This window comes from Dermacentor silvarum, chromosome 4, assembly GCF_013339745.2.
Source record: "Dermacentor silvarum isolate Dsil-2018 chromosome 4, BIME_Dsil_1.4, whole genome shotgun sequence".
In the NCBI taxonomy this organism is placed as follows: Eukaryota; Metazoa; Arthropoda; class Arachnida; order Ixodida; family Ixodidae; genus Dermacentor; species Dermacentor silvarum.
The window spans coordinates 33,300,139-33,325,348 of NC_051157.2; the positions used below are offsets into that span (position 1 = coordinate 33,300,139).

General features: G+C 45.7%; 2 protein-coding genes across 7 annotated transcripts in view; both read left to right on the forward strand.

Moving 5' to 3' along the window:
* The window catches only part of LOC119449731 (sister chromatid cohesion protein PDS5 homolog B-like), a 50,036-nt gene extending 41,983 nt beyond the window's left edge, over positions 1-8,053 (forward strand). For 4 of the 6 annotated variants that reach the window (XM_049665411.1, XM_037712975.2, XM_049665413.1 and 1 more), the window contains exons 25-28: positions 899-955; positions 2,343-2,390; positions 2,458-2,542; positions 3,356-3,432. In XM_049665411.1, coding sequence (XP_049521368.1) covers positions 899-955; positions 2,343-2,390; positions 2,458-2,542; positions 3,356-3,385 — 220 coding nt within the window. In that variant the 3' untranslated portion in view covers positions 3,386-3,432. Of the gene's footprint in view, positions 1-898; positions 956-2,342; positions 2,391-2,457; positions 2,543-3,355; positions 3,433-7,854 lie in introns of those variants that run through there. The other 2 variants (XM_049665412.1, XM_049665415.1) reach the window with 2 other exon arrangements.
* A 912-nt stretch (positions 8,054-8,965) lies between these two features.
* LOC119449733 (RING finger protein 150-like) lies at positions 8,966-19,015 on the forward strand. The gene is made up of 4 exons (XM_037712979.2): positions 8,966-10,053; positions 14,742-14,995; positions 16,541-16,780; positions 18,878-19,015. The coding sequence occupies exons 1-4, from the start codon at positions 9,618-9,620 to the stop codon at positions 18,929-18,931; spliced, it is 984 nt and encodes a 327-aa protein (XP_037568907.1). The 5' UTR covers positions 8,966-9,617; the 3' UTR covers positions 18,932-19,015.
* Positions 19,016-25,210: the final 6,195 nt, after the last annotated feature.

Here is a 25,210-nt window from a genome sequence, read left to right on the forward strand (position 1 = left end):
TGGTAATGCAGATTTAGGGTCGTACTCGATCCTAACGGGCATGCAATTTTCAGACCCATTTCATTGGGGGAGAAAAATGATCGTTAGATTCAAGTAAATACGATAAGTGGTCAGCTGTATGCCTTCCCAGTGAGAGCTCCCTACACATCCCCATAATGCCCTCTGGACTGTTGTAAGCCGATGTGACCACGTGCTCGAAAGCACGGGGGAAAGTGGCAGCATGTTCGGGAAAGTGGCAGCATGTTCGTTGCCACAAGTGCCGATTGTAACCAAATTACCAGCTTCTATTGTTCTCATCATCAATGCCAACAAATTCAAGAAAGCTCTTGTTAACAATTTGTTGTAACCCTACCTACTATGTTTGCTAAACTGTCTTTTGTTTACATACAACTCATTCCTCTCTGTAATGCCACGACCTTGAAAGAAAATGAATGAAATGTCCTCTTAATATCAGCATGCAAGTCCCCTCCATGGAAAAGTCCATGGGGCATACTCTCATACAAGAGTGAAGTAGCCAGAGACGACATCCTGCTGTCTTGATGGGGCTGCATTTTCACCTGCTTCCGTGCCCTTGGCTGTCATTGATCTGAGCAGTAAAACTGGCTGCCAAATGAGTGGGTTGTAGCTTCAGTGCCCAAAAACATGGGCACTTTAACACCAAATAGTGTAGAGGAACGTGCACTGTCACACTGCTAACTTGCCTGCTGCAAGTTTATACAAGAGTGAGTGAAGTCCGAAACATGGCACCCATGGCATGTTTCCGACTCTGCAGTCGGATTGGTTTCTGTTATGCTGAAGGAGCCATCGATGGAGCGTGGGTTCTTGCATAAAATGACCATTCTTGTGCTACTGAACCAGGATCCACCCAAAGTGCAATATATTATCTCTGTGGGCACAGGTCACGCTTGGAGCCTGGACCAGACGACGAGGCTGAGAACTCATCTGACCAGCTCAGGTAAGCACTATTTCTTTTTTAACCAAACTACATGCACAGCTGCTTTATTAAAGTTGTTGCTTGTATTTTTATTTTCTTTCTTCTGCCACCCACTCTACAAGACATGTGACTGTGAATCTCCTCACTCTTCATAATAAACTTTGTAAATCAGTCTACTCTGAACTTTTACGTCTGATAGTAAAACTGCTGCACTAATGCACAAAGACAATGAACGGAGAAATAACCAGACTGGACAGAGGGCTTAGTCCTGTCGGTGTTTGTATGTTGTGTGCTTGTTCAGTAGATTTGTCATCTTGTGTGAAATGCAGTACGAGGCAAATTATAAACAAACATGGCTATCATATTGTCATATGAAACGTGAAGTGTTGAATACATTAATGCATTAAAGTGGGATCCTGTGCACGGATTTTTTTATTATTATCTGTTCGACTTTACAGAAGCACCGCTTCATACCCCATAGAACCAGTGTATAGCTGACAGTGACCAAAATTTCAGATGCCACATAATTTCTTAATGGACTTTCTTGCAAGTGCTGTGGCCTTGAACAAAGTTGTTGCAGTTTATTGTGTTGTCCATACCATCTCTATCATTGGCAATGCAGTTTCTCTGCCAAGTGTTCCCCGATTATTAGCCTATTATCCTATTATTATTATTATTGTTGTTATTATTATTATTATTATTATTATTATTATTATTATTATTATTATTATTATTAGGCCTATTATCAACGAGTTCTTGCTTCGACTCAGCAACAAGTTGTTGCTTTCAAATATAAGCAGTGCATAGCACATCTCCAACTCGTGAATGCAGTGTTCCTTGCACAATTACAGTAAAAACAAACTGAGAAAGCTTGCTCGCATTAGTTTCATCAGTGACTGGTAACATGTCACAAAAAAAAAAGCCACTCGGTGCTCATGCTGTACTGAGCAGTCGTTTCACAAACAGGTATCTCTGCTTGCAAATCTGTCTGGCCACACGTTGCTCTTTGCGAATGCAATAGACAATATGCAAAATTCCGCAAGCAGGCTTTCTAACACACCCAACTTGCCCTTGCCAACATGGCCGACCTCCTGCTAATAGACTCTCTTTAAGGCAATGTGTATTGAAAGCTTGAATGGAAAGAATGACAGCAGGGATAGTGGTGCCAGTCTGCACGCTGACACCTTATTTATGATTCTAATCTACGTCTGCCATCTTGGTTAGGTCAGACGATGTGTATGAAGCGCATTTACAGGTTTAGCATATTGTCTGTTAGGGGTAGATATAGCTCATACATTCTTGCATGTTGATGTTGCAGGCAAGACTTGTTCAGTGTAGCGAGTGAACATTACCACATTTAATTAAAGGGAAAGCACACTGGCCTGAGCAGAGCACGGTTGTTGTACAGTGCGCAGGCGGGGAATGCGACAGAAGAAGAGGCGCAGAGATCTGAGCCGTGAGTGTCGTCGTGAGCTTGTGTGCACGGGGACCACCACTGGGGTGGGGCACCTCTCTTGGCGCAGGCGGGGAACCACCGGACCAGTGGCCAACGGCAACGAGAACACCAGTCCCAACAACGGCCAGCAGCCCCCAGAGAGTAACAATATGGTACGCCAAGTATATCTGTGTTGTTAACTGTTGAGTGGAGCTCATTCTGCCGATGCGGACCAGTTCAGATTGCTACAGAATTTTTTTAGACAGCTGCAGCACATGGTAACCTTGACTCTACTCAACTGGAACACAGGTTCACATTACCGTGATCAGAACATGGCCAGATCACTGATTGAGCTACGTGGCAGTAATGAGGCAGTACTGTCTGGCAGTTTCTGTAACAGTACTCTCAACTCTGCTACGTCTCTAGATCTACAAAAGTTATAAATTTCGTTTCATATCACCAGTATCATCATTCGCTTGATTTAGAGCTGTAATGAAGCAGAAGAAAATGCCATCAATGTCACGGTGTTCCCTTGCTTTTTACTAGTCCCTGGCTTTTCCTGTTCACCAAGGCTTCTGGATCCTTCAAAAGTTGATTTTAGGTGCATACATAAGGGGCAAGGATTGTCATCATGCTGTTGAGTCACATGCATTGGACCTCTCGCTGTAAAGAAATTTGTAAACAACTCATAATTTACCTACGCTATGCCATAACAGCTTCTTGCAATAGACTTTGCGTAGGTGTGCACGTTTTGGCACCACGTCATACTTTCTTCTTGCATATTTGCTTGGCGTACAAATTTTCTCTTTACGCACGTTCAAGTTTTCAAGGTACCAATATCTCAGCTTGCTCTTCGTGTGTAGCTTTTCAACCGCAAGGACATTTGGTAAAGTAAACAAATTCTCACTTTAGGAATGAGAGAGTTGCCAGAACTTTGCTCAGCAACTTATATGTGTTCTCATTCTGTTTTATCGTCTTTTGCGCAGGGAACAAGGAGTACGCGTCTCAAGCAATGAGCAGCTGAGGTAAAAGTTCAATGCAGTGTAAAATAAAGGCTTTTTTTGGCAGGAATATCAACTGTTGGCCACTGGAAAAGCTTCTTCACCACAACCATTGCCACTCTGTAAGCTTCTTTGAGGCCTTGTGGTGGTGTGAACTAATGGAAACACACCTCTACACACAGGTTGCTTTGCTCTCTTACACCTAATGTTTAAGCCTTTTCATACTGCAGGAAATGACAAAAAGTTAACGAAATTTCCTAGGAATGCAGTGTGCATGCAGGCATGTTTCCAATGCAAGCATTCAAGCAACCGATAATAAAGGGAAAGATGACACAGAATACGACTGACATTGATTGATAAGCACTGCCATCTAGTGTCAAAAAGAGCAACTAGAAGCAAGCTGGCGGATATACTTGTCATCCAATCACATTGCAAAGTATATTTCGTCGTGACAGTTCTAATCGTCGGCTATATTGGTTGCAAATTTTGGTGACTACTATAGTCATCATCAGTAGAGAAAGGGTTAACGTCCCAAAGCTACACATTAGTCATCAAAGACTCCATAGTGGTGAGCTCTGGTTCAGTTTCAACAACCCAAGGTTCTTCAACATGCATGTAAACATAAGTACACGAGCATTTTAGAGCGAAAGCTCTATTACGCCATGTCTCTCAAGGTCATTCATCGTGTCACAATGATTCTGAGCCGTCGGAGCGCAAGTGCGGCAGGTGTGACGTCATGCCACATGATCTGCTGCGGAGAGGCGTCGCAGCGGCGAGGCTATGCATCACAGCTGCGGTACCACTTGACTAGGCAAAGGTTTAACAGCTGCTTCGCCTGCGCTTGGTCCGCTTGGTCATTCAGTCTCACCATGGATGGCGTGCCGGCTGGGCCGGCTGTGTGTGCACTTCAGCGCCAGCGACAGGCTGAATCCAATCGTCCAGTAGATATAGCTAGACATTAGGCTGCGAAATCTCAAGCATAGGCAAAGTTGGCTGCTGAAACACCGAAGCAAAGGGAGGCCAGATTAGCATGTTATAGAGAAGCTTACCAAGCGCGGAAGCATGCATTAATGAAACGTTGTGCGCATAGTCTTTGCAAAACCAAACCAAACAGACCTTTCGCTTGTGATAACTAGGTTTACAAGAGTTAAACCTCGGCCTCTCTCTCTCTCGCTCCCCCCCATTGGAATGCGGTCGCTACAATTTCCAATCGAGCTCACACCCCGAGTTCACTTGGCCACCGCAATGGGAAGGATGTGGATAGTGTATAGAGTGTCCGCTGGAGAATTATCACTATCGATAAGCACCCGCCACGGTGGCTCGGGTAGCTAAGCCGTTGCACTGCTGAGCACGAGTTCACGGGATCGAAATGCGGCCGCCGCGGCCGGGTTTCGATGGAGACGAAATGCCAAAACGCCCGTGTGCTTGTGTTGTCGAGCACATTAAAGAACCCCAGGTGGTCAAAATTAATCCGGGGCCCACCACTACAGCGTGCCTCATAATCGGAACTGGTTTTGGCATGTTAAACCCTAGAAAGAATAAGAATGTTGACGAGCAACGCAGCATTACATACATCTTTGCATCTGTACCCCCCAGGCATTAGTGTGCGTTCTTGCTATCTTGCGGCCCTGCGATACTTTTGCTTCAACAGAGTGAAGTGAGTGCAATGCTTCTCAATTATTATTGTAAATTTAATCTCAATTATTATTGTCACAAAATTTAAGAGTACGTAAAATTTTTAGGAAAGAAATGTGGGCACTATGCAGAAAACTAAAAATTTATTTTTGGCAGCTAGTTCTACTGGCTATACGTGCTAAAACGTGGAACCCTCTAAACAAGCAGCACTGTTTAGAAGAGGCAGACAAAATACAGCCACTAAACAATGACAGAGCAGGAGAAACGTCTATGCATGCAGGCACGTCAATTGATTTTGTGCAGTCAAGCCAATGCATCCTTCGGATGAGAAGTGATGCATGAGAAGTCATACATGAAGAACACATGTGACTGAAGTGGCACATAGAAGGCTGAACATATTGCACTGTTTTTAAAAGGCAGAAACGGTTACAAAAAAGATTCAAAGAGGTTTTCACAGCTCAAGTGAGTCGTGCAGCACAAGCCCGAAATCGCAAGGTTTAGTGGCCGTGAATACGACTAAAGTCCTTGATTCGCCAGCAATTGAGGCTGCAAAGTTAGTCTTACAGTATATTTCTACAGAATGTTCTTTTTAAAAGGACGCAATAGGTGTATAAAGAGCACAATGTTTACTTTGTCCAATCCCTCACTGCACGTTTCCTCTCAGCTGGATCAGCTCCAATAGTACTGCCCTGCCTATTTCTCACTTTTCTTCTTTCCACGGTGCACTTGCCTTAACCATTCAAGATTGGTAGATACTAGAGAGTGACAAAAGGCTTGCTTGCTAGTACAATGGGGATGTACATAACAATTGTGTAGATCCAACGCACATCTTGGAATCTGCGTAAAGCAGTTACTTAAATACTATAAAGCTAATGTGATGCTTACAATTGTCTTTATTGTCATCTATGCAACATGTAATTTCATGCAATGTTTATGCACCATACTGGTCATATATTTGATGCGATTATTTTTCCCATTTCATTCCTGCATTTATGACCCTAACGGAATCTCGCTCGTGCCATGTGACGTGAGGCACACTCCAAGGCGGCCGCAGCAGCACCCACAGTTGGGAAAGTCCGGGAGAGCTCACTAAGGAATCTTTGCTTTAATAGAGGGGGCCTCAAAAACGCTCTAGAGAAAACGAGCTATCTTTTATGAAATTGTGAGCTCTCTGCTACATACAGTGAAATAATATTTAGCTAATGTTCATGGGAGCATGGTTTACGGATCACGAATGCTTTCTTATCTTGTTCAAAAAGACATTACAACTTATTTAGATGTATGTGTAATGCATAAATTCTCACATTAGACCACTGAACCGATATGAATTGCAGTTTGGTGCATCATTTAAGGGAGAAAGCTAACTTCTACCAACTGTTATAAGCAGAATATTGATTTAGGGCTTTGTAGTATTTACAGAAATTGCCTGAAAGTTTACAAATTTTGAACTGCACCAAAAACTGATATTGCAGTTCTGTAAACTGCATCTGTTAGAACAACTGAAGTAGAGAAAGGTGATATGAGTTTACAGTTTACATGAAATTGTTGCATTGTTTACAGAACTTCGGCAAAATTTTTACTTACAAAGTTGTGGTAGCATATTCCGGAGTGGCATGTAATTTGTCGATCTTGCCACACTTTTGATGTCCCGGTAGATGGAGCTTACAGATTTGTGATGTGATATTCTTTTTTATTCTTATTATTATTGATGTGTTGGTTTTTAATTGTTTCCAATTTTTGGGCAAACCTTTATAAAGGAAATTGATGGCCTATTAAAATATCTGCTCCGCACAGTCTATATACATGTCTGTTGGAAGCAGATCAACCAATTATTAAACAGATTTTTGGTTTCTATTGCGACAAACCTCATTACACAAAATTAAAAAATCAATTCAGTGGAGGGCAGCAATATGATCAGTTGTAAATACCCATGTATTTTGTGTAGGAGTTTCCGAAATAAAGCTGCCTCTTTCGTCTAATGTTCTACACATTAAGTGACTGTTTTGAGTCAGTCGCAAGGCAGCTGAACCAATTAGTGGTGCTGAAGCTGGACGTCCTATGCGCTGACGCGTATTTTACATGGGTGTGACAGTGCGAGCAGATGTGAACGGCACTAATCATGACATTTCTGTATGGCATAGGGCAGGTCGCGCTAGCCAGTGTTGATCGCCACTGCGAATGCGCCCTTAGTGAACACACGCAGCCTACTGTGAATGTGGAGGGTAATAGTTAACAAACACAAGAGGCCGGCCTGCTTGAACAACTCGTGGTACAGAAAGGCAGGCATACACAACACTATACGAACGATAAGAACAAGTGTGTGTGTTGTCCTCCTTGGTTATTCTTGTTTTAGTGTTTTGTATGCCTGCATTTCTGTACCAGAATCCCTACCTGCTTGCTCAGCTTTCTGTTGTTCTGCTTGAACAATGTCTCGCAGCCTGCATCAGCGCATTTTTATGGGTTGCGTAATACAAAATACAGTCTGTCCAAGCCCACTATTCTAAACACTATTAAAGTGATAGTTTTGCTGCCCAAGTATTATTTAACACACAAGCATTGTACTGCGACTAAATAAGTTTTTCTGATCTGAGGTGTGTCATAGTTGCTCGAGAAATTGTTGGTACCCATAAATTTTCAAAGCATCAAGTTTAGGGGGTTTTGAAATAAAATGGTGCTATGTTGTGTTGCAAAGAAAACACATTGGTGCTGCTGCTGATAGGTTTCTGGTTTGCACAGGTACAAAAAGATGTCCACCTAAATGTAACAACACAAATAAACAGCACATAAAGCCTGGGTTGCAAAGTCGGTGTTCCAGTGTTTTTACGATTGCGGAATCATTTGTTTTACAGGGACACAGAATGAAGTGGGGATGGAATGACTTTCTTGACTGGTGCTTGGTTTTGGGTGCTGTCTGGCATGCACCTCTACTGTAATGGTACTGAAAGCAAGGCCTAGCTTTCTTTGTTTCCCTTCGTATACAGAAACTGGGGATAGCTTTAAAACCGTGTTCTAAATATCTCCAATAAATGGTTGAATTTCGCTATACCACACCTCTGTATGCCTCTCTACTTGTACTTGACCCTGTCTGCAAAATGTACCAACTTGTGCCCGTGAAGTCCCTAAACGCATAACCCCACCACCACTGTCCCAAAATCACCCACCTGCGCGTATCAACCACATCTGAGTGTCATGTACGCATACAAGAAGCCACTCGCGGCCTAGCCTCTGCAAGCCGCTAGCTTGCGTGAGTGTGGCGGAATGAAAGGGAATGTGCCGCCTTTGACCGTTCCCTACTTTGACCGTGCCCTAGAACAGATGGCCCGACTCGGCAGTGTAGCATATGGGATCTACGTCTGTGTCTACGTCTTGATGTTCAGCATTGGAGCGTTCGAACCGTGGATGGGCCCAAAGCACTGCGCACATACTTGTTAAGGGTTAAAGCAGGCGCTTGATCGCGAAGCTGGTCTGACTTCGGGCAGTCCGCTGTTTTATTCCCTTGGTTTGTTAACCGTTCCCATGAAACCGCTCGACACACCGCATGGAATTCTTGTTGGCTCTGTTATGGTTGTTAAATGTCTGGATGAGTCTTATTTTGGAGTGATTCCAGGTTGTAGCGTTTTAGCTGTACCTTGATGTAGATGTACGTTATTACCAAAAACGGGAGAGAAAAATTTATCTTCGGACATTGCTTCGGAGATAGAATATCATGTCATAGATCCTGCTATGGAATGCGCGCTCTACTAAACACGCTTGTAAACACAATAGGCCATGCAATAGGCTGCGCGAACTCTGGACGTGCACGTTCCATGTTCTGTGTCAATTCGGATTATACGATATAAACACAGAATAAGTAAATAAACGTGAAAATCTGTGGGCGCTATTTTGTTTGATTTTTTAGTTAACCCTAACGATGCTAGCGCCTTCGAACGGGTAAAATTCGCGCTTCTTTGTTCGTCACTTGCGCCACTAGCGCTACTAGCGTTGAAATGACGGCCAGTCGGCTGGTTTACGTTGTCCGGTTGAGTTGCAAACGTCGTCTGCTGTATCTTGTTCCGCCTCTATAAGAGTTCTTGAAAAGTTACGCGAGTCATTTGTTGCGTGCTGGAGGTGAAATTAGTTCATTCGTAGTACTGGTGCCTTACGCGAACAATGTGACACGGAATGAAAGTGCGTCCGTGCCGCACTGCAGCTATCTCCGGGCGTGTACGGCAGCCGCAGTAATGCTACGCGATTCGGGTTTCTTCACGTGTAAGTACTGCATGGTGGAAGCCGACGAGCTGGACTCCTGTTCGCTACGATGAAAACTGCGGCACTGGAGCGTTGTTCTCGAGCCATCGAAACAAAGCAAAGTCGCAACCGGACGCAGTACGCACAAGTCGCAGTGGGGGACCGAGCGGCCAAAACACTCGTTAGTAACCTACGCATGAATCTCGGCGTAAACACGAAATCCGTTTAGCGCGCTGCTCGTACTACCTCTGCGAGCCGTGGGTAATCCTTGCCAGGGCATCTTGCCCAACGCTCCGTGCAGCAAATAAACAAGCTGCAGAGCGCCCGGTTGTCGTCGTCAGGCGGCGTCGCTCGCGGCCGCCGCCATCCGCGTCGTCGTCCGAGCATGGGCGGTCGGCCGTGCGGAGTTCTAGTGACGGTTCTTCTGCTTCCCTGGGTTCGTGCGGACTTGACGCAGGATGTGGACGAGTACTATACGGCTGTGATCAATCTGACGTACGTGCACCCGGCCACGGGTCAGCTCGTCTCCGAGCGCGAGGAACTGGGCCGCTACTACAGCGCGGGCAAGCTGGGCTCCGTGAGCGGAGTAGTGGTGCACGTGACGAGTGGAAACTTCACGGCGCACGACGCCTGCTCGCCGCTGGACGCGGCCTCCATCCCGCAGGAGCCCTGGATCGCGCTCATACAGCACGGCAACTGCGTCGAGTCGGTCAAGATGCGCCACGCGGCCAACACCAATGCGTCCGGGGCCGTGCTCTACAGCGGCGCGGCGGGACCCGGGCCAGGCGCCAGCGGCCGACTGCTCAAGATGCGCCACAAAGGTGGGAGCCGCCATCGATCGCGTCTCTGCGCGTCGGCCCACCCGAGGCCTTGATCGCGGCCGCGCTTCCAACGTGATGCATTTTTGCTCATCACTCGCGCACGAGCGGTGGCCCCCCAGAATCGGCTTTCCTGCCGAGCACTGCTCGTTTTCATAGCGCCAGCGATGTTCATTGGTTTGACCAGAGTACAGTCCCGTGACAGAAAATATTGTGAGCAGGAAAAGGCGCGAGCCGACGGAAGGTACGGATTCGCAGGTGATTCTTGATGTACCAGGAAGTGAAAGGTTTTCTTCGACTGTATAATATGTTGGCGTCATTCCTATATTCTTGCCATTTCACTCGCCCACAAGTTTCTGGCAGTAAACGCGATGGGCAGGGATGAGCGTCAAGCAAACACCCTCCGGAAACGACCAGCGGAAATGCCTATCTCGAGGGGGTCCCGCGCAGTCCAGCTGCTATCTGTGATTTTCATTTCACTCACTCAATGTGACATTTTTAGGCCGTGCTGTCTGAAAGAAACCATCTAGCGTGCGCATGATGTTGCGGTTATCTCGCACATTTTAACTAATCTGTCATTATCGATATATTGGCAGGTTAATAACAGAGCAGTGGGGACAATTTAACATTTAATTTGCGTCATCACTAGTGGTAGACGCTGTTGTACTGGCCCCATTGTATAGGGTCAACAGTTTCATGCAAGCAGAAACTTTAGTGAGCAGTTTAAACCTTTCAAAAATTTGGTTGCTATTTGCTGCCTAATCTTAGATGGAAACATTTTATATAGGACAGTCATCTCATGTTGGCCTAATCACAAGTTGTAATTTCCTGAAATTGAATATTGTATATGATCATATCCTTGCATGTCTCTGGTATATGGAGTTCTGCTGATACATACTCCACAAAGTGTATTACAATCTTTTTTTTTTTTTTTTTAACTGGATAGTCTTGCAGTGACAGGACATGAGGTTTCGTGCTAAACAGAACCATATAAAATTAGTACTCTGCAGATGTTTTAGCTGTGTGCAGCTAAAGAGCGTCATTATTTAAGCATTGCTTTTCCCAAGGAAGGAGTAAGCTTTGACAACCTCAATATGCCTACCATATAACGAAGTGCATTGTTTACAATGCTATAAATTCATAACAGAACATGAGGTAGAAGGGTAATCACATTAATACCCATATCACATGGGCACAGAAAATTACATTAACTGTTCAACGCCTTAGAAAGTTTAATGCCGTTCATGCAGTGCCACACTGACACACTTTATAGCATTAAAAGTCAATGCCACTAGCAGTATAGTGCATTCTAACAACTCGTTCAGCTATCAGATGCCTAGTCTCGCTTCAAGTTAGCAGTTATGGATGCACATGATAAATACGTTTCTGAAGTAATGATATATTTCTGCATAAAATATGCCTATCATTGTTTTTAGCAGCAGTTCCCAAACTTTAGCCTGCCAAACAATTTTTTTATGATATTACAATTGGCAGACAGACTTCCTGCACTCACTGCAGTTATTGCAACATTTAATATCTTTAGATGTGTATGTCTAGCAGCTGAACAACACTAAGAAACTTAAGATCCTATAAACTCTTAATAGCATTAAACTTGCACATGTGGCACAGGTATTTGGCATGTTGCATCAAGTGAATATTACACCTTTTCACATATCCTCTTCACTTGTTCTTTTGCTTTGCAGATGGTTAATGGACATGTTTCATAAACAAGCAATACACTCAGTGCTGAGAATGTTCACACACAGGATCGTCATGTGAGCATATAAATCTGAATGTTTGCTGTTCGGATGCAAGCTTCATTTAGTGTGACATAAAAGTGCATGGCTTATATATTGTCGAACTACAGCGAACCGTCGGTGTGCATTACAGCTATAATCTTTGGATGCACGTTCGCTTTACTAGTGCTGACACACTTCTTAGCGTTGGACGTCTGACAAAGGGCCTACGTATCTGGCATGTATTGCAAGTTAACGTATTACAAGCGCGTGACTTAAAAGCTGGCCAGAGATCTTGGCATCCGGGCTGTTTAAAGCAGTCGAATGGTGAACACACGATTGTTGAGACATCTAGCCAACCTTGAACCGTGATAATTTTTGTTACCGTATGTTTATTCCAGTGGAATGAGGTCATATTAAGCTGCAGCTGAGATTGTGGCCCAAGTAGCGTGTATGTGTTGAAAAATTAAAAAGAAAAAAAATTAGGGCCATTTTTTTTTTTTTTTTTTTTTAATATTATCATTCCGATTCCTCCCCAGAAAAAGTGAAGGAATTGTTAACACATTGCGCAGTATTGAATCCCTTGTTTCGTCAAGTTACTGACGTTAAACAGGGGCCGTATTCTTGACCTATCACTTTCGGTGCATAATCATTTGCTAAGCCATTGACAGCATGCTTGTTGCTCCATTGAGACGTCGTGCTGGGCATGACATTGCCCAAAAGTGAAAGAATCACCGAAAGTGATTGATCAAGAATACAGGCCCAGTTATCATAACCACAAGACAGTTAGCAAGAGCCATGTATCAATTCAATTGCTTGAGCATCGGGGCTCTTGGTATTCTCTTCCTGTGGTACCTCTGCACCATCCCGGTACATACTTTATCAATTTGTTTACTAGTTGTCTAGCATGTCTTATGGGTGCACAGCATTCACAGGAAATCTCAAATGCTAGATCATTTAGTTGTTCAATTTATGACATTATAGAGTAATTTGTTGATTGGCTACTGTCTGGAGGCTCAACATCAGTGTTTTCAGCTATGGAGCGTTCCAAAACTTAAGAACTTCCTTTTATTTTCCAATTAATTAGGCATGCCTACTTATTTGGAAAACACACATTTTTGCCATAAAATGTGGGCCTCTTCCATTTGCTGACCCATAATTTTTCAGACAATATTTTAGACAATTAAGCTGTTAGAACTTAAAGGAACATTACCGGGTTTGTAACTCTTTGGCTTCTGGTTATATTCGGCTTTGTGGTAAAATTGCATGCTTTGTATCGGAAGTGTTGCCATTTTACTCCACTTAGGGGTGCTCATAAAACACCGAAGGTTGCAAGTGTAAGATTTAATGTTTGTACCTGAGGCAGGAACATGTGCGCGCTATGTTGCTGAAGATCAGGGATGAGTCCAGGGTAGCATGTAGGGGTGGGGGGGAAGACTCTAGATCTACTAGAGCTGAAGTAGATGACATGCAAAATGTGGAACAATTGCTGTGTTGTCACACCTGCACTATTTGGCATAGCTGCTGTACTATCACTTAATCACCATGTACATGTTGCTAGGCCCCATGCAGAGTCTACATGAGAACAACGTGAAAGCTCTCATTTAGATGCATGGTTTGTATGTGATGTCACGGATGCCATATTGGAACCCTATTTACAGCTACCATAGCACTTCTGCACATAAGCTGCGAATCAACAAAATGGATTAAGGCATAACATTTTGCCAAACAAGTGGTCCTCCATTGTAATGGCCGCAATGATATCATAGCAAGCCGTCTGCACATTATATAGACTGCCTTGACAAATAATTGTGCAGGACACTGACTGGCAGCTTTATTTAAACCATGCTTCTTATGGAAGTCAAGCTGCTTGCGGTGTAGTGGCCATTGCTTTTTCTTTTGCCAGAGAAAGGCTCCGGGAGATCCTCGAGAAACTATTATTACAACATGCTCAGCATGTTCATTTCCAATCAGTTTAATGTTGCATTATTGCACGAAGATATATCCACGGTTTAAACCCACAAAGCCCAAACACCATTTCACATCAAAGACAATTTAACCAGCGTGTTTACATTTATTTCTGGCCATGGAGATATGTTTATTGGTGCAAGGAAAATGATGAAATGTTATTGAGTAAACATTAATTAGTATGTAATTACTTAATCTGTAATTTATTTGCTGTACTGTCACGACTGTAAACGTCCTCCAGCACATCAAAAACCCTAGTACGGGCTCTAGTTTACGTCATTAGCACATAAATTAGAATTTTTTAGGCATCAAATTCAGTGTATCAAGAATGATACGTTGGGCTTTGTGGGGTTAAACATGGGTGGGGCTTCCTCTTTTTCAGACTGTTCTGACACACAATGGCTGTATTACAGAAAACAAAAATTAAATTATAGGGTTTTACTTGCCAACACCACGATATGATTATGAGGTACGTAGTAGTGGGGGAAGCCAGGTTAATTTTGACCACCTGGGGTTCTTTAACATTCACCCAATGCACGGTACACAGGTGTTTTTGCAATTCGCCCCCATCAAAATGCGGCCATCGCAGTCGGGATGTGATCCCGCAACCTCGGGCTTAGCAGCACAACACCAAAGCCACTACGCCACCACGGTGGGTAAGGCTGTAATTGTACAAAGCACCTGTGAATTGTGATGTTTGCCAGCCTAATAAACAAAAGCAGTGCATTATGTGAGCACAACACCAATTCCCCACTTCACAGTTAGCACGTAAGGTTACAATCGCTTATTTGCTTTCTAGCCTGAAGATTACACAACCAAAACACAGCGAGCATGTAAAGCTAAGCCTTTGCTTCCTCAAGGCAAAAGATATATGTGTGAAACGTCGGGACAGATATGTCAGTGCCTTGTGTTGCTGTGGTTATTCGCTCAGGCGACCTCCAGAATGGCAGGGTGACTGACTTGCTGCACACAATGCTGCCTGCGCAGTGTCCCAGCTGATCTCGGTGCTGATTGGCCGGGAGAAGGGGCAGCAAATAGCAGGCCTGGTGGACAATGGCACGCGTGTGGTGATGCAGATGTCAGTGGGCAGCCACCGACCCTTCCCCTACCCAAGCATCAACCGTACCTCAGTGCTCTTCGTCTCCGTCTCCTTCATCATCCTCATGATCATCTCCCTCGCCTGGCTTGTCTTCTACTATGTACAGCGCTTTCGGTACATCCATGCCAAGGACCTGCTCGCGGTCAGTGCTCTTCTCCCAGCTGTGTCTGTGTGCAGGCAGATCTATTGAACACAGCTGATGCTAGAAACACTTGGAGGAACAGAAAAAGAAGCTGCATGCTTCTTATTAACAGCTCTGTTCTAAAAGGACACATGCACTTGCATGCAGTGGAGTATGCAGCCAGCTGCTCATGGAGGCCAATTACTGCCAGTACCACTTTACTACACAAATCCGAACCAGACAGAGATTCACAGGAAGATGGAGGCTTGAAGTTACCAGCTGTGGCCAAACAAGAGAATTGTCAGCCTAGAGCCAACATTTCGACATGGGCACTTGTCATCTTGTCGAATCGACTCCAGGCTGAGGATTGCCTTGTTCAGCCACTGTTGATCATATTATTGTAGAAAGCCATAATAGCATCTCGCCACCAAATCGCAACACATTATAATCAGCATAATGAGTTAAGCCAGCATAATAATGAGTTACGGTGCATGAATGTTTTTATTGATGTATGTGTGGTAATCACAGTTTGCTCATGTGTGAGTACTGGTGCCCTAGGAAATACAGCGAAGAATGTGGCAACCTTGCTTAGTCATTGCTTGAAGCATTGTTCCAGGGATACTAAGATCGATGGTTTGCTTCTCACCAGGAGTGAGATTTCCCTTCCAAATATATCGGATGCACACTCAGCATGCACAATGCCTCAGTTGGTGCATTTGTACACAACTGCACCTCTGGTTAGAAACATGTAATGTTCAAATTTAGTTACCGCCGACACCAACCTTATTGGGTTTTTATTTTTAGGATGCAAGGCCCACTGATTGATCTTCGTAACAGAATAAACTGTACATGGTAGCAGTGATATGCCAGATATGCCACAAAAACATTCCCTCGCCTGCATAATATTAATATGAGATGTGTACATCACACATTTTATGTCATGTGGATGCATAGAATTTTTCACTCATTACAGTCACTCTGAGCACGAACTGAATACAGTACAGTGAAATGTGAAATGCTTAAAGTGGACATCTCGTAAAAAGAGCACAAAAGCAAAGCTATGAATTAGGGATAGAGCACGGTTTCTGAGAGAATAATTCTGAAAATTACTAAGCATCACGGATGTGCTTTGTACGGAAAGCGAGAGATGAATATGTCATTGGGTCTTCCATTGGGTTTTCTGATAAAGGAATAGTGTGTCTGGATAAGCAAATCTGATCACAGCTTTATGCCTTCATGTGCATGAATGCCGAGGAATAGATGGTGTGATAAGCAATTAGCAGGCTTAAGATGGAGTAGGCTGACACAAAACAGTGGTAACTGGAGATAGCCTTTGTTCTGCAATAGCCTCAAGCAAACTCATGGTGGTGATGCACAGTTACGCGGTTAATTCTGGACAGTTTCTACAAAAGTGTAGTGTTTTTCAATAAAGATGTACTCAGTGCCTGTCCTGTTGTTCATGTTCATCTCTCACCTGTTTTTAACTTGTAAGGTTTTGATTAGTCATCAGCGTCATAGATTAGCAACACTGGCGTTCACTAACTCTAAGTCGGTGCATGATTGCAGAGGCGGCTATGCAATGCTGCACAGAAGGCGCTGGACCGCATTCCAGTGCAGACGTTGCGACCAGGCGAGCAAGAGTCCGAGTGCTGTGCCGTCTGTATCGAACCCCTCCGGCCGGGAGAACTGGTGCGCTTGCTGCCCTGTCGCCACTCGTTTCACAAGCCATGTGTCGACCCGTGGCTACTCGAGCAGCGCTCGTGCCCCATGTGCAAGATGGACATCCTCAAGCATTATGGACTTGTGGTGTGTGCTCGGCCATGTAATTCTTGTGTGATGAGCTTGCAGTGGTGTCGCTCTCTTGTCCCTAGGGTCAGCGACTGGGCACAGGGACAATGGAACAAGAAGCATTCTTGTGCTGTCCTCCGGTGCAGCCAGATGATGTGACAGACATGCCAGGCAAACCAGAGCAGATTGCATGTTGACATAGCATGGTGGTGGGAAGGGCGGGAGACCCTTTGGGAGTCCTTTTGCTACAGTTTACAAAGTTATGCGCACATCTGTTTCAGTGCCACCAAATGCTGCCTGCCAATTCACCTTCCTCTGCAGCTTTTCCGGTGTACTATCTTTGTGAGGTTATCTGATCACTGTCTCATGCTACCACTGATAAGTTTTTCTTTGTCATCTTCCATGCCCTGTGAGCCTGAAACAGGAATTTCAGTTCTAAACGGTCGGTGAACTTCTGCAGCAGGTTGAAATTTTTCAAGAACTTTCTCAGGCACTTTGCATTTACCTCCAGTAACATTGATTTAGTGACTGAAGGCGTGGCGTAGGAAAGGCTGTATTTTTTAACGGTTGGTCCTAAATAACCTCAGCAAAGTAAGGTATTGTCGCAAGATGCGAAGAACGGCACACAGAACGACGGTGGTGCGACAACAAACACAGGCTCTATATTCAAGCCGCAACAATAATTCTCCGCGCCAACTTTAACTTCTTCGGAGAGAGAGATGCTTGCGCTCGTGTCCATCCCTTCATTGTCTTCTTTAGTCGTGACAGTATCTATCTAATTTGTGTGAAAATGTCAGTAATCTTGTGGATCTGGGGTGGCTTTAGTCATGATTTAATACGGTTCAGGCAGGGCGCATGAGTATCTTTTTAGCATCGGGCTTCCAATTGCAGGTAGCTGGATGATGTATCATAATCACTAATCCTTTGCAATTACAAAATTTAGGGAGAATGTTTTCTGTCTAAAATTGAAGGCAGATAGTATGCATAACATGCCCACTTGCTAGAAACCTTGTGCCTAACACCTGTTTCAGCAATTATATACAGAGAATGCACGTACAGCAAGATATGTTTGCGTTCTGGTTAACATTTTTTCACGCTGTGGAAAAAATAATGAATGGTGGCATTGTGGCACCACTGCGGTAGATAAAATTAACCGGTGAGCTAGACATGTGGTTAGAACAGTAGTTTTATTAGATACTCACGTGATACATAAACTGTCTCTTAATAAAGCCCTCATAGGAGTGTGGAAGTGGCTGTGCAAGAAAGATGACATTAACTGTATTGTGAGATGTAAATGTTTATTGTAACCAACTTCATTTTTTAGAGACAATGAAACATTCGCATGGGTTTAACTTCTCAGAATTTTATCTGGACAGCATACCGTCTTAATGTGACTATTTTTTGTTTTGACCATGATTTTTTGTTTTGACCATGACGTTAGCTGAACCTTGTTCAGCTAACGTCATCATAAACTGTGCAAAGGGCACCAGAAGTACACAATTAATCCGGAGCCCCGCCCCTCCAACTACACATGCCTCTAATCATAATCGTGGTTTTGGCATGTATAAACCCACAACTTTTTTTTTTAATGTTTAGGGGTCTGGTTATTGTGAAGCCAGACGAAGCAGGCTTGTACGGGAACACATGAATGCATAGACTGTAAACAGGAACGGAAAGCTGGTTTTGTAATGTTCACATGCGTAATTTGGCTGTACCTTCTAGTAAGAGGGCACATTATTTTATTTCCTTCATTATGACACCATGGGTGCAGCTATATGCAGCAGCTTCCCTATCAATGCGGCAAGCAGGGCCAACATATGCCCAATATTGGGCATCATCGGTCCCAAATTAGAAAAATCTATTGGTTCAACATTGACAACAGCACTGTACTTATTGTTGTGACAGGTAAAACTTACTCGCATTAGGGCATGACAAAGCAACTGCTACTGCCCACTGTATTATTTGATAAGCATATGTCATTGTTTTTATAGCATGCAAAGTACTGTGACGAAATAGCCAGTCTGTGTTGAACAGCAGAGACATATTGGGGCTTGAGTAGAGGAGCCAGCTTATGACTCATTTTAATTCCCCTCTCTCTCTCTCTTGCATTCACAGTATGCAGCTGGCAGCCAGGAGAGTGTGCTAGAAGACGATCCAGAAGCCCGCTGAAGTCTAGCTGGTGCACCTGCTTCCTTCTCCACTGTGTGTGTGTGTGTCTGTTTGCCTCACCAATAAACCTCACCTTCATCACCCCGCTTGGCTTCCCCTGAATCCTTTGAAAGCTCCTCGTGGTGCATCTTAAATGCATTATTCCCGACACTGCAGTGGCAGCACATCAGTACTTTTGTGTGTGTTCGCCTCTTTGCAGACAGTGCTACAACAGTTGCGTCAGTTTCACTTTGCTATATCAAGGTCTATATTCCAACACTATTCAGGTGATTGGTGTGGCATGGCAGGTTTTTGCCATGTCAACATCTTGGCCATACAAATGAAATACCTTTGACCACTGGCTTTTTTTTTCTTCTTTAGCTACTCTGCCCTTTGACAAAGGAGGAACCCTTTACAGGGGTGGGACTCCTGCGCCAATTGCGCCCTTTCAATACAAACGCAAAATCCTGCGTCAAGGACAGTAAATTGACCGAAATTGCGCCACGCTGCAACGGCTTCGGCATATGTGCTCACTGATCTGCACTATAACTTGGCCAGGGCGGCTGTATTGAGAGTGGAATAGAACACGGTGGAGTGGGCCGAGCGGCGCGGCGCTCCCTAGCTGAGGCGCAAAACGAGTAGACGGAGGGCGCTGCGAGCGAACTAGATAAAGAATTTTTTTCCAGTGGCTCTAACTATAGATATATAGATATTTATAGTTATAGATATATAGATATCTATATATATTAGCGATGGCGGGCGTCTCTGTCCCTAGGGTCGGTATAACGTAAAACTGTTCCAGTCATTTTATGCCCATATTTGCGAGGCCTGAGCCATTTTGACTTATCACGAAGAGCCAGTGACAGATTTGGAATAAAAAAAAAATTATCGCCCTTCAACTCCGTGAAGATGGCCGAACAGCGAAGCTGTGTAGTTACACTGTGTTACGTTCGGCGACCAGCGGGGGCAGCGAACTTTGAAGTATTGCCTGTGAGGAATCGCTTCGGGAGGCTGAAAAACGACCCTCCGGGAAAGATCAGGGGTGACACCATGCCTATACACCTTTCAAAGAATGCATGTCACCCGGGCGCCGACCACGACGCTAGGAGGGGAGACTCTTGGAAAAGGGCTGCTATTAGGACGCTTTCTCACGGCCGCTCGACAGACCAGCTGGCCACCAAGGCCGTTCTCCAAACAAACCCGTCGATGGCTGGCCCATTCCAGGAACAACAGACGCGTCCAAGTCAGGCGCGAAGCCGCCTGTATACGAGTGTCCCCTCTCTGTGGGGGAGTGAGCAGTGTGTGCCCGAGGGCACTTCGAATGTGTTCGGGAAACGAAGGCGCCCTCAAGGCGGGCCCTTCGGTGACACTCGACGCTCCGATTGGAGGATGATGGGACCGCAGCTCTGTGGTGTGCTTCGATCCAGGGCGTTTCGATCCAGTCAAGTTAGACTGATGAGACGTAACGTTCTCTACTTCTCATGTAAATATTGTAAATAAGCCCAGTACTCTTCGTTCTCGATGAGAACCTGTTCCTCCCTTCGACAACGTCTTCAACGTGGATGGGGCGGACGACGGCATGGGCCAGCTACCACTTTGGATATGCCCGACCCCAACTGGTGGCGAGACGCACCGATGGCGTAGGCTAGAGAGCGACCCGCAGTTTGACGTCGGACTCCGGTGGCGCACGTCCTCAACTCCTACAACTGATTGTGGCACGTGATGCAATTGCGTAAACACAACTAAACACAGATCTACATCAGGAACTTATATTGAAACGTTGCGAGGCGAGAAGAGGCAGCGACTTCCCACGCTCCTCGACGAATGTCCAGTTCCCAGGTCGAAACCTGCCGAGCCGCCGCTAGAGGCATCGGCTGCAGTCACGGACACCGAGCGTTCGGCGCGAACGCGGGGGAAAGCGGACGGCGTCGGCAGCAGCTGTACCACAGAACACCCATAGGTGGCTCTAGTAAGTGGTTCATGTGGAAAGGGAAATGTTGACGCTATCTTCTGCAGCCCTTGAGGGAGCACGGCTCAGCGCCAACGGGAAGGGGTAAGTGGGGGAGAAAGGAGGATAGGGTGGAGTCGGCATGGCTGGGCGAAGCAAAACCGGCAGGCTGTGGCGGCACGTATCAGGCCGGGATGGAAGGCCTTGGTGTGCCGCAGAGACTGCAGGGGGTGTTGTTCCGGACCTGTTAGGCCCGGGGTGGGATGGGAGGCTGCGAGGCCGTCCCGCTTGCAGAAATGGTGTCTTAGAGGCGTGCGGAGAGCCCTGACGAGTCAAGGTACTCCACGACGCCTCGAAGTGCAGGAAGGTGGTGTCGGCCGGGGAAGAGGAGGTCTTCCTCCTTGGTGGCTCTACGCGAAAGGGCGCGCCGCACAGAAACACCTTCTCTTATCGCCTCCATCGCGCCCAGCGCGGCCTCTCATTGGTCGCCTCCTCCCCCAGCACGCCTATCCTTTGCTGGTTGCGTGACCTGTCCTCTCCCGGCGCGGATCTCATCCTCCCCTGGTCACATGACCTGCGTGACGCCGGACAGGCGGCGAATGGTCGACTACGAACAACTTCGCTGTTAAATGTCGCAGTTTCGCCCGAAAGGCGAAGCATCGATTGCAGTAGCAAATTAGACAGCTATACGAAGTAAGGAGAGTAGCTTTACACTAAATTAACAAGCATGGTAACACGCGCACACTAGCAAACATAAACACATCTCACTGGATGACCGCGGAAACTCGCTGTTAAAACGTTGGAAGGAAGCGCGGCGGCAGCAGCGAGCGAACGAAGCAGTGAAAACACAGCGTACACGAAGCTATCAACACTCGCATTCTGTCCCCATCGCAGATCGCCTTCAAGCAGCCGCCGGAGTAGAACCCCCCGGTGCCTTGCGCGCCGCGACGGAAGATGGCGCGCTTCCTGCACCCCGCTTTCACTCGGACATACGGCGCGCGGCAATGTTATCGTCCCTGGACTTCATACGGAACATATCACGTACGGCGACGACGACGGCAGGAATGTGCCTGGAGTGTCCATCTAATAGCTATCGCAATAAACAGAGATTGGAATAGTTTTACGTTATATCAGCCCAGGTTTGAATGCGGCTGTCTGGGTCTGCGGTGACATACGGGCCGGTATTTTGTAGCGATGCGTTATGCTTTATTCTATACTAGTCTCATCATCCACCGCTCACGGCCGGCTGATCTCGTTGATAACGTGAGCGACTGTTGCTCTGACCACTGACCAAGCGCGAAAAGGCATTAGCATCGGAAAGGCATCGCTAGAAAATACCGGCCATGGTGACCCGGGAATTATATGTTACCGCGTCGATGGGGCCGCATAATTTTAGAACATTTTCCGCTATCTTCACGAGTGTCGGCGCGGGAATATAATAGTTCTATCGTAGTGCTACAGTGCCTAGAGTATACCCTAAGCACTGTAGTAGTGCCATCTATGTTTTCGGCTTTGCAGGAAAACATTCGCCGTGCCTCCGCTCGACCCACACTACAAAGCGCGCTTCCACTATGTACGTGCTTCGTGTTGGTATATTTTGTGTTTCGTCTTGGTTTCGAAGCGCGCTGCCATATTCCATTATTCCACCAAAAGTAAGATTGGCCTGAAATTTTATCTGCTCCAAAATATCTCCAAAATTAAATTCAGTCTGCTCCAAGCTGCTCCAAAAAGCAATTTTGTCTGCTCTAAACTTCCCCAAAACGCAATTTTACTTGCTCCAAAAATTGCTCCAAAATGACTTTGGGCAGTCCCACCCCTGCTTTACCAAATTCACTTTTTAGAATTTGCTATCAGTTAAGTGGCATGCAGTAGGACGGGAAGTATCGCGCGTTCATGGCAGGCTCGGCAAGAATCGCTGCAGCTTCTGCGCAGTGCCGTGCCGGTTGGTTGTGCCGGTTGTGTTGGTTGTACACCTATCGAACGTAACATTGCTGCTATTTGCTCGGCAGAACATGCACTAGTTGTAGATTTGCAGACGCTCGTGGCCGGCGCTGAACACTTCTCACAACCATTCTGTCGTGCTATACTGTAATGCGCGCGCGAAGTGCGGCCGGGGAGGGCAACGGTTATATGGGAGAACGTTTCCATTTCCGGATTGGCGATGGTCTGCAACAGTATACTGGTCGATACTACGAAAGGTCAGCGTATCCTCTTTTACTGACGCGGGCGACGCGGCGGTGAAGCGCTGGAATATTGAATAAAGGAACCATGTGGTGACTGACGACTATATAGCTACCAAACGACCGTTACGATTTGTAAATTTTAGTCGCGTGCCGTTTCAGCTGTATTGCACAAAGTCGCTCAGAATTTTCGCGACATTTGTGTCATTTAATTCCTGGTATAAAATTATGGCATAATATCCCTCCAGAGCTCAGAATGTCGAGACAGATTTTAAAAAAAATGTCGCATTTTCACCCGAAAGGCGAAGCATCAATTGCGATAGCAAATTAGTAGAGAGCTATATCGAGTAAGGATAATAGTTTTATCAGCTGTATAAACTTGGACATGCAGCAGCACCAGCAACGCGCAGAATTGTTGTCGACGCCGTCGGCGTTTTGCCCGCGTTCGCACCGGACGCGCGCGGCGTTGGTGACCGTTAATGCCTCTGGGGGCGGCTTGTAGCTTTTCGACGAAATCAAAATGGGACACTCGTCAAGCAGCGTCGGAAGTCTTTACCACCTTATCGCCTCGCAATGTTTTTATATAAGTACACATCTGGTGCCGCAACTAAACGTCGCCTCCCTTCCCTCCCGTCCCCCACGGCCTTTCGCGCGACGGAAGAAGTCGCGTTTGCTCTCCGCCGTGCGTTCGCTCCTCGTGAAAGCGCGCGTCCCTCGCGCACGTTCACTCGCACATACGGCATACGGCGCGCTGCGACGATTTGATCGCCGTTGGACTCTATACGGAACCTCACGGCGACGTCGACGACAGAAATCCGCTTGGAGTGTCCATATAATTGCTATCAAAATATAAGTCGATCGGTCAGACAACTTCCCGAGAGCTATACAGGTAATTGTTGATTGCTTCCGACCATAGCCGCCGACTACGCGGGGGCTCCGGGGCTCGAGCCCCCTCCGGAGTTTTCCGTAGTCGTGATCCGTAGCCTACCCCCCCCCCCCCGCCCCTAAAGTTTAATTACCGGAGTTCTGTTACCTACATAACTTGAGGATTATCTTGCGTTGCCTCTTCGTTCTCACTTTTGTTGTGGCTAAAAGCTTACGGCACCATTGTTGGCGTGGACGTGCACGGCTTTTAATTTAGACTTTCGCTTTATTTCAGCAAATCCTGACAATAGGAAGACATGCGCATTAGAAGCACCAGCGGCAGCTGCCTCGTCCGTGTTTCCTCACTTCAACATTTTTTTTTTTTTAATTTCCGCTGACCACGCACAGATACAATATATTTAAATATATACACAGCACAAAGTTTTTTATATTTTTAAAGAGAAGGAGGTAGCCAACTAAATGGATAGCCTATACCTAGAGAATGAATACGTTGATGTATCTTCACCTCACTTCAAATTGCTTTGCGTGCTTTTTTGACCCTGAAAAAAAACTTGCAGACTTCAGTGACCCCTTCGGCAGAGTCTTCTAACAACGGCGTGTGAAAAGCACGTGAGTGATATGTGTCTCAATATTGATTCTCTTTCCAGTAGGCAATGCTAACGACTGGCGACAAAAAAAAAAAAAGAAAAAAAAAGTTCTTCTAATTATTTACAACATTTACGCATTAGGAATGGAAACATCGCCTCTTGCATGCAGAGGCTATAAATATGGGCTGTTTCAGCAAACACTTTCAAAAAATTTTTAAAGGTTGCCTGTGGCAGATAGCACAATTCTAGTTCATGAGCTGGTCTACTCAAAGAGGTGGACATTCCTTGCACAAAAAAAAAATGAAATGCATAATCGACTAATTTAATAAAATTCACCAATTAGGTTTTTAACGTGTTAACTTTTGGCCCTTGTTGCAATTTACTAATTTTAGCTGTGGAATCCGCAAGGCGGATGCACTAGGAACTAATTCTCAGGATGGCACCAGTTTCGAGATATTCCCGAACGCCAATGCATTGCGGAGAAATGCATTGGCGTTCCAGTTACGTTTGTGCTTACCCGCCGTGGTTGCTTAGTTGCTATGGTGTTGGACTGCTAAGCATGAGGTCGCGGTATCAAATCACGGCCACGGCGGCTGCATTTCGATGGGGGCGAAATGCTAGAACACCCGTATACTTAGATTTAGGTGCACGTTAGAGAACCCCAGGTGGTCTAAATTATTCCAGAATCCTCCACTATATG

Excerpts from the sequence above, each read along its gene's own strand:
- LOC119449733 (XM_037712979.2), top strand. The coding sequence starts at position 9,618 with ATGGGCGGTCGGCCGTGCGGAGTTCTAGTGACGGTTCTTCTGCTTCCC. Across the intron at positions 10,054-14,741 it reads GCTCAAGATGCGCCACAAAG|TGTCCCAGCTGATCTCGGTG; the intron begins GTGGGAGCCGCC and ends CTGCCTGCGCAG. Across the intron at positions 14,996-16,540 it reads ATGCCAAGGACCTGCTCGCG|AGGCGGCTATGCAATGCTGC; the intron begins GTCAGTGCTCTT and ends GCATGATTGCAG.